General features: G+C 41.1%; 1 protein-coding gene across 1 annotated transcript; it reads left to right on the top strand.

Moving 5' to 3' along the window:
* Positions 1-3929: 3929 nt before the first annotated feature.
* hdac3 (histone deacetylase 3) lies at positions 3930-9481 on the top strand. Its single transcript, XM_055034125.1, has 15 exons — positions 3930-4104; positions 5001-5083; positions 5156-5298; positions 5376-5457; positions 6356-6412; positions 6489-6544; positions 6624-6757; positions 6836-6916; positions 6994-7067; positions 7147-7211; positions 7291-7380; positions 7464-7522; positions 7769-7848; positions 8684-8841; positions 8929-9481. Exons 1-15 carry the CDS (start codon positions 4050-4052, stop codon positions 8996-8998), a joined length of 1287 nt encoding a protein of 428 aa, XP_054890100.1. The 5' UTR covers positions 3930-4049; the 3' UTR covers positions 8999-9481.
* The last annotated feature ends 57 nt before the right edge of the window (positions 9482-9538 follow it).

Genomic DNA, 9538 nt, shown 5'->3' with positions numbered 1-9538 from the left:
ACAAGCTCTTGCTTGCAAAAAGAAATAGGCAGATGTGCATATTTGTCATTTTTTTCAGACTTCGAGGACTCAGGAGTTTGATGTTGTCTCTTGTCTCGTGACTAAAATCACATTTTCTATGTAGCAAAATGGCTACCTATAGCCCCATCCACTTCTTTCCATGTCGATTTGGATTTTAAAGCATTTAAACCTATAATTTTCTGCACTTCTTCAATCAATGTCAAAGTTTGTCTGTCTGGAACGGCCCACTGTACTTAGCTCTTTGGAGAGTGATGGAGGACATGGTCATTATCTGCCACCAGTTTGTTTCTACAATCAGTGACCGATTTCTGTAACGCTGCTGCATATAATTTATGATTTTTCTAGTTGGAGATATAATTTCTACCAAAAGCAGCTGTGCTGTTTCACTCCACATGCCTGTTGGATTAGATTTGAGACGCAGCTCCTCTCGGTTTAACGTAAACCTGCTTTGCCTACAATGAGGAACTGAACTCGTAAAGCGACGGCTTTCAAACTCATAAAGACGATCAAGTAGTGATGGTATTCTTCTTCTGTGAATGTTTGTCTTGTGCAGGTTTTCACACACTCCCTATGTTTACCTGACGCTGATCTGAGGGGTCAGAGTTCAGTTATGTTGGTCTGTCTTAACCTGAGCACCGCTTCGTCCTTTGTTCTTGCTGCGCCAATCTCACGAACTCTTGAATTCTTTATATTGGACTTTCTCTTGGTGTTTGATCTGTACAGCTGTAATCCACCTCCTCTGTTTCTTTACCTCACATGCAAACCTCGTGGGCTGAGAAATGGATCCCGCGTTCCCGCTTTGAAAAGAAGTCCAGATTATTTTTTATAGTCTTAGTAAATCTGGAGGTTCCACTCCACATGCCTGTTGGATTAGATGTGTGTGGACTGCTGCTCCTCTCGGTTTAACTTAAGCCTGCTTCGCCCACAGTAAGGTAAGCTGTGGTGGAGACCGACTAGAAATAACAGTGGTTACAATTGGAGCTTAAGCCACAAAAAAAGGGGAGAATTTTCCTCATTCAGCCAGAATAAAACAAGCAAAGAAAATCACTGGCTGTCTTTTTCTAATGAGTGAATAAAACTGTTTAAGGGAAAGCAGAATGAGTTTGTCAAAGGTAAGCCTACAGTAGCAAGTTGCATTGACTTTTTATTAATTTTATTATGTCATTAAGAGATGAGCACACCGGGGTTTTAAGTTGACGCTTTAAAAAGCTGGAAGAAGAGAAACACAGGAGTGAGGAGTATTTCCCAGGATGCTCAGCTGCAGGGTTTTGTGTCTCATTTTGCACCGTGAGAGAGATGGAAGTGTATTACTTTGACCTGCATCTTGTGGGGTTTCAAGACAAATATTCTTTTTAGATCAGTTGTGAATTCACAAATGTGTGTGTGTGTGTGTGTGTGTGTGTGCGTGTGTGTGTGCGTGTGTGTGTGTGTGTGTGTGTGCGTGTGTGTGCGCGTTTCAACAAACTGATAGAGAGAGAAGTTTGTCGGGAAATTTAAACCCTGAGGTCAAAACAAGCTAGCAAAGGAAGAAGCTCCCACACACACAGATTCATAGAATAATTGCCATGTATATGATGATAATAATAAAGATAATAAACCTTCAAGAAGAACTCCTCACCTGCCTTTATGTGACAGCAACCAAAACGGAAAGCTTCTCTTGACCAACATGCTGACGATGACATGGATCAGAGCTGAACCAATCTTGCACGAAACTTACAAGTCAGTTATGAAAGGTGCGTGCAAAACCCACAGGTTTGTGGGTGCTGTGCTTGCCTGTGTTGAACTTACTGTCACCTGTAAGGCTTATGATAAATAATTCATACAGGCTGGAATCCAGCGAAGCCTTGCTGTCTAGCTGCAGGCGGGAAAACATCATGGAGCTGGGAGACGGACGGCTGGAGAGGAAGCAAGTCGAAAAGTTTAACGAGACATTCCAGCGTCAGGCAGGCAGTCAGCGGGTCGGCACACGTTCTGTTCTGGGTGTCTGTCACCCTGACGTCTTTGCTCGTGGATGTCGTCAACAGTCATGAATCGATGTACAGCACAGTTGACGCTTTTCACAATTTTGACATGATGTTTTGAATCGCCAGCGACATTTATTTTCATTTTCTGGCGGAAAAAATATGATGGACATAAAATTAATGAGTCTTTTTTTTTTCCAGTGCTGTGAACTCAATTTAAATAATTTTGCAACAGACTTTGAAGCTTAAAGAGTGTGTGTGTGTGTGTGAGAAGTTTGCACTTTTTCCATCACCTTTGGATATGATATCAGAAATGCTCTTGAATGGCTGGGCAATTTGGAGCTGTGCGCACAGGTGAGAAAATATGTTGTTTTATTTATTCATTTTTTCCCAAACAAAAACACAAAAAATACAGTTTTAAAAATTAGTAATAATAAAAAAATATGTTATAAGCTCTGGTAAGATTTGCAGAGTTGGCATATTGTCACCTTTCCAAAATAATGGCCCACATAAGTTTTTTTTTTCTTTACCAATAGTGATTTTGTTTTCTGTATAAAACATCTTTTGTAAAAAAAAAAAAAAGGGGTTGTTTTTCCCTCCTCTTTTTTTTGCCAAAATGACTTTAATTGGGAAAAAAAAAGACTTATTACCAACGTTTCAGGAAGGAGACGATGTTAGGAGTTGTTTGTGTTGAAATGTTTGCCTGTGGAGACAGAAATGTCAGACTGTCTTATTGTCTCACATAAAATGTTTTTCTGTCTTCACCAGGACATTTTTCATTCGTTTCTTTAACCAGTACATAGTCTGACCCCAAACCTTAACCTAAATTCAGTTCAAAAGACGACCTACGCTCCATGGATCCTCAAGACATAGAATTTGTTGGAAAAATAGGCCTTTAAATGTTAAACAAACATGCACACACACACGCACACGCACACCCCCACACCCCCCCCCACACACACACACACACACAGACACACACACACACACACACACACACACACACACACACACACTCACACATCTTATTTAAAAGGAAGGTGGTGGTGCTGAGAAACCCAGAGGGAAGGTGGAGGGCTGGATGGAGGCGCAAAATGATGAGGAACATTCAGTTGTAATAGCTTTGAAGCACATTAAACTTTATACCTTTTGGAGCATGTGTTGGTGTTTTATCTATTACATGTACCACAAAAAACAAACAAACATGTCTGCTTGGCTTCACATGTGCACTGCCTGGTTTCCATTATCAGGTTCCAAAATGTTCTGCTGCTTTCTTTTCCCAAAAGGCACAGCAGGTGGTCCAACCACAAAAGCACATCTGATTTAAAGCCTCCCCTCAGGTTTTAGGTGGACGTTTGTCCCAGAAAATGACAACGTACGACACGACAACATGCATTTTATTTGCAAATGAATGAGTTCGCATCTTTCATTTTGCAACAACAACAAGGTTTGTGTATCTCCTCTCAGTCAATAAGTGTTGCCAAACCTTTTTTCCTCGACAAAACAAACTTTATTTTGAATTAAGAGCATTGCAAAAAAAAAAAAAATCTTGAACGCAATAAGTGATACCTGCAGATGACGCTGAATAAAAACAATAGACAGAGGAATAATGATATGTGAAAAAAATTAAATAACCACAAATATTGCCATTACTGATAACAGCCAACAGTCCTGCAATCTACTAAATAAAGTACAAAAACAGTGAAATACATTAAAAATATAAAAATACATTAAACGTGTTGCTCTTTTAGTTCTGAGGTTCTGTTAAAGAATAAGTTTCTGGTCAGTTCTTTATAAATGAGAGTTTTCCTATTTGTTTTTATTTATTTTTTTTTAGTTTTCCTCATTTTGTCTATGGCTTTCTTTCTTTACCTCACCAAGCCTCATCATCGACTCCTCCCCTCTGCAGTCCTCATCGTCCCCGAGTGATGACGCATACGCCTTCGGGTTTGCGCCTGCGCAGTCGTGTGTACACCGAGCTGCTACCTGCTAAAAGATGCGGCAATCAAAGCTGCGGAGGCAGGAGTAATACTTCACATTAACACAGAACTCATCACCTTCATCGTCATGACCAACAGGACATCTTATTTTTATGACCCGGATGTGGGCAACTTTCACTACGGTCAGTCAGTCGTTGCGTCCTGGAGCCGATGCTGCTAGCTAGCTGCATGCTAACAGCTCCGCTATTAGCACATTTTATGTTGTCTGTGATTAGCCTATTAGCCTCCTGTTTCTGAAAACATTCCCAATGGAACAATATTAATTTTATTTTATGAATAAATACTGCGGTAGAATAAAGAGTAATATATCTTTCATAACTCCTCATAATCACTTTAGGGGCAACAAAAAAAAAAAGCAAACATTCTGCAGCCTGTTAGCTTTTTATTGTCATTTGCTGATTAAAACCTGCATATTGTTTATGACACTAAACCAAAAATGCTTCAATTAGACCAGAAAAACACAACTTTGTCATTTATTAATGCCTGAAATTAGCAAGAAAAAAAGGGAAGGTGTTTAGAGATAGAGAGGTGCTTCCTGTTTTTTATATATTTAATTTCTACTTAATTTCATATGTAAAACAAAGTCATTGAGACTGGAGGTGTGTGTGTGTGTGTGTGTGTGTGTGTGTGTGGGTGGGTGTTAGAGAGACATTTCAAAACAAAAGATGTTATATTTCTGTTTACTTTGTTCTTGCCTTAAAATGTAGGATACTATTCGACGTTTTTAATAACAGTAATAAATTGTGTAATACTGAATTGAAAAAAGTATTTTATTGTTAAGTTGCATTGGTTTTAATGGTTTGAAATCTTGAATTTTACTTTGGGAAAAGTTTACAAATCCTGCGTATGATATGAGTTTAACTGTCTCAGATGCCTGGCAAGAAATATTACACTTTATACACAATATTTACATTTTCAATATCGTTTGAGTGTCTCTCTTGTGGACTTTGAATTGAACTTCTTGCAGATTTTTTTCTGTTTTTTTGCTGTCTGAATTTTCCTCCTGTGCCTCGTTCAGGTGCGGGTCACCCCATGAAGCCTCACCGTCTGTCCCTGACTCACAGCCTGGTGTTACACTATGGCCTCTACAAGAAGATGATGGTAAGCGGCTGTCCAAACCCACCTGGAATGTTTTTAACGTCCCCTAACGCTCCGTCTCCCACCTCCGGTCAGGTCTTCAAGCCCTACAAAGCCTCGCAGCACGACATGTGCCGCTTCCACTCCGAGGACTACATCGACTTCCTGCAGAAGGTCAGCCCCAACAACATGCAGGGCTTCACCAAGAGCCTCAACACCTTCAACGTGGGAGACGACTGGTGGGTGCTGCGCCTGTCCACCTCCTCTCTGAGTCGCTGCTCCTGTCGCCTGATTGGCTCTGGCCCGTGTGTTTCAGTCCCGTGTTTCCAGGTCTGTTTGAGTTCTGCTCCAGATACACAGGAGCGTCTTTACAGGGAGCAACGCAGCTCAACCACAAGGTAATACACACACACACGTGCACACACACGCTACATAAGACACTGTTTGCTATTGCTATGAACTTTATCCTGTGAAATCTGTAATGTCGCCACTAGATGTCAGCAAATCTTCCACTTCCTCTTGTCATGTTGATGCTTAATAGCTAGTGTTTTATCTTTTTTGCATGACTGAAGTAAGGCAAGTGTAAGCCTTACAGTTGTAAGTAGCATTGAAGCTACATGATTGCTTTAATTCAATGCTATCACAACGTGATAGCATTGAAGCTAATCTTACTTTTTAACTAATTTAGAGTTAAAAACTAAAGTTACCTAACTGAATGGACTAAGTTTCTCAACATGCTATTGTGAGCCAACATGCTACTGTTATCATTTAAGCTAACATTAGTTTCTTAGCTAATTTTAATGTAAAATTGTTGCCTTGCTGAATGGATTGAGTTAACATGCTAGTGTACGCCATTATGCTACTTTTACAGTTTAAGTGTTTAAGTATTGTAACTATTTTTACTTAAAAGCTAAACTTGCCTTGCTGACATTAGCATTTTGTAGCTAAAAATGCTACAACTGTTGTTTCTGTTCCAGGTTGAGTATGTTGCTAGGATTTTAACTAGCCTTAGCTTTCTTGTTAATTTTAATGTATACACTGTTGTTCCCACACTAGAATAATTTAATGTTATGAACATGGAGTCAAAACATTTGGAACATTAGCTAAAAACCCTTTAGCTAACTGTAGCATGTACACTGCTGTGTTTAAATCATTACTCTCTAGTAATATTGACCAGTTAATTCTTGCAATACTTTGACTATATTCTTGGCCATTTTTTTTTAGTTCTTATTCCTCTGATGCCCCATTGGTACTGGTCTGCTTTGATCATGACATAATTCTTTCGACTTTTTCCAGATTTGTGACATCGCCATCAACTGGGCAGGAGGTTTGCATCATGCCAAAAAGTTTGAGGTGAGAACAAACTTTCCAATCCCCTTGTGATCCGGGTCCATGCGAGTCCATACAACACGTCTCTGCTGTGTTGCAGGCCTCAGGGTTCTGCTACGTAAACGACATCGTCATCAGCATACTGGAGCTTCTCAAGTACGATCCCGCTTTTCATCCGTCGGCCGTGCTGCACTCGTATCGCCGTCAGCCATTGTAATTGGCCGTTGTCTTTCAGGTACCACCCCAGGGTTCTGTACATTGACATCGACATTCACCATGGCGACGGCGTCCAGGAGGCCTTTTACCTGACGGACCGCGTCATGACCGTGTCCTTCCACAAATACGGCAACTACTTCTTCCCCGGCACGGGTAAGCGGCTGCTTCAAGTTTCCGTCTGACGTTGGTTTGTCACACGCGCGTCGATGCCACGTTGTTTTTGTATCGCAGGCGACATGTACGAGGTGGGAGCAGAGAGCGGCCGCTACTACTGCCTCAACGTCCCCCTCAGAGACGGCATCGACGATCAGAGTGAGACCCAACAGCCGGCAGTGACACCAAACGTTGTCCTTAAGGTGGTGTGTTTTATTTGTGTGTGTGTGTTTCAGGCTACAGGCAGCTGTTCCAGCCAGTTATCAAACAGGTGGTGGATTATTACCAGCCCACCTGCATTGTCCTCCAGGTCAGTTCATTGTTGAGGTGTGTGTGTGTGTGTGTGTGTATGGGGGGTTTGTTAAAGCGAGGGTAGTTTGTGTTTGCAGTGTGGAGCAGATTCTCTGGGCTGCGACAGGCTGGGCTGCTTCAACCTCAGCATACGGGGACACGGGTGAGTCGGCCGAGTCGAACGGCGGCGAGTCGGTCGCCGCCGTTCGACTCACCCAGGAATGTTCACCTGTGTCTTTCAGCGAGTGTGTGGAGTTTGTGAAAAGTTTTAAGATCCCTCTGCTGGTTCTCGGAGGAGGAGGATACACGGTGAGGAACGTGGCTCGCTGCTGGTGAGTGGAGAACAGAGAGACGGAAATCCTCCGGTTGTTGGAAAAGTCCGTCTTTGGTGATGAAAACGGTTTCTGTCACGTAGGACCTTCGAAACGTCTCTGCTGTTGGAGGAATCCATCAGTGATGAGCTGCCTTATAGCGGTGAGCTTGTTCAGAATTCATTTTCTGATCTTTAGTCTGTAGCGCCATCTGTTGGTAGATCACTGAATTAGAATATGCTCAGAAAGCCCATTTATGCAAGAGAAATGAAATAAATTAATTCCACACAATTTCCCACTTACAGGCAATAAAAATGTGACATTTAGAGTTAGAATATTTAAGAGACATGAGCTTAATGAGAAGTATGTTTGTTTCGTCTTTTAACCTTTTTCCTTTTGGCTCCTGCAGAGTATTTTGAGTACTTTGCTCCTGACTTCACGCTGCATCCTGATGTCAGCACCAGGATAGAAAACCAGAACTCCAGACAGGTTAACCATCCTCCCAGTTTTCACTGTTTGTTTTTGTTTCTTAATTGAATTGTAGATATTAAAAAAATCAAACTGTTCCTACACAGTTGAAATTATGGACTATTTTAGCCTTGTCCAACTCTGAATGCAAATTTGTAAATCTTTTTTGTTTCTGGGCTTTCCCCACCTATTTCTTCTGAATTAAAAAAAAACTCAAGTTATGATTCAATACATTTTTTAAATAATATAAAGAAACTACTGCTGCAGGTAGTTTTGGTGTTGATAATCAGCATCGTAGTTTATTATCTCTGTGAAGGCACTAGTGGAGCTGGGCGAGGAATTTATTTCATCATTTCTATTTTTGGAAAGATTTTTCTTTTTTTTTTTTTTGCATTATAGGAGACAAGAAACTGAGAGAAAAAAAATATGAAAATCTGAGATTTAAATTTTAAGCCATCATCCAGACCTTGCCAATAGTAGTGATGGTTTTATCTTGAACCAGCTGGCAGCACAGTGGTCAAAATTTCTAATTTAATGTATGAATTCATTCATTTAAATGTTTATTGCCCAGAGTCAATTTCTAATATGATTTTAAATTGTAAGTCTTGCAGTCCTAATGAGAAACTTGGTGTTGCAATAATTGAGGAAGTCTGAGACAAAACTGTGATCCTGACAAAATGAGCTGGAGGTTTTACTTCACCAGCACAAACAAATCATTGGTATGAAAAAAAGATGAATTGGATAGATTTGACTGGAATTCAGTTTTTGGCTGTGACCGCTGACTCAGTTTTGGAGTCTTATCTTGTTTACTGTTCAGTAAAACCAGATCAGATCAAGCGTTTCCGTGTCGCTGCAGTACCTGGAGCAGATCCGTCAGACCGTGTTCGAGAACCTGAAGATGCTGAACCACGCGCCGAGCGTCCAGATCCACGACGTTCCCTCCGACATGCTGAGCTACGAGCGCAACGACGAGCCCGACCCCGACGAGAGGGGGGCCGAGGAGAACTACACCCGGTGGGTTGGTAGCTGCAGCGACGAGTCAGCAGGTGCTTTGATGTGAAGTTTTTTTTGTAAACATCTTGATTTTCATGATTTCTACAGGCCTGAAGCCACGAATGAGTTCTACGACGGTGACCATGACAACGACAAAGAAAGCGACGTGGAGATCTGAGACTAGAACTGAAATATGATCGGTTCAACTTTTCCTTCGTCATTGGAGGAAGTTTTTTATGGACTTTTGACAATTTTCCTTTGTTTCATTTTGTCTCGGTAATAGTGATGAAAGTTTGTAGTTTTCTATCAGACTCCTGCGGTTCAGAAGCCAAAGTTCACATCCAAACACAAAGTTCACATCTGAACACTATATCTGTGAAACGCCGTCTTGAACTGAACCAACATTTACGCTGCTGGACCGGTGCCAGTCCAGCCAGCTACAGTTCTGCCTTTTTAGACCTGTTTAATGTCGGCACTTTTTTAAAAATGTGTAAACTGAATGACACAAGATGGAAATGTTCACATGAGAAATTGTAGCCAGCTTTGAGTTAAAAAAACAAAACAAAAAACAAACAACTTTGCATCATGTCCCTCCTGCAGTCTGAAATCAACCAATGTGAGTTTTGATAGTTTGGTTTTATTAATAAACACTGAAACTGCTTGTGTCTGCCTGGTAATGTGTTCACCCACCACTAGATGGCGACAAAACACATTGAAA

This window comes from Poeciliopsis prolifica, unplaced genomic scaffold (assembly GCF_027474105.1).
Source record: "Poeciliopsis prolifica strain line A6 unplaced genomic scaffold, Auburn_PproV2 SCAFFOLD009, whole genome shotgun sequence".
Taxonomy (NCBI): domain Eukaryota; kingdom Metazoa; phylum Chordata; class Actinopteri; order Cyprinodontiformes; family Poeciliidae; genus Poeciliopsis; species Poeciliopsis prolifica.
This window is presented reverse-complemented; position numbering and strand designations above follow the sequence as displayed.

Bases quoted from the DNA above. Each gene is read 5' to 3' on its own strand.
- hdac3 (XM_055034125.1), top strand. From the start codon at position 4,050: ATGACCAACAGGACATCTTATTTTTATGACCCGGATGTGGGCAACTTT. The intron at 4,105-5,000 runs GTCAGTCAGTCG...TGCCTCGTTCAG, and splicing joins TGTGGGCAACTTTCACTACG to GTGCGGGTCACCCCATGAAG. The intron at 7,068-7,146 runs GTCAGTTCATTG...TTGTGTTTGCAG, and splicing joins CCACCTGCATTGTCCTCCAG to TGTGGAGCAGATTCTCTGGG.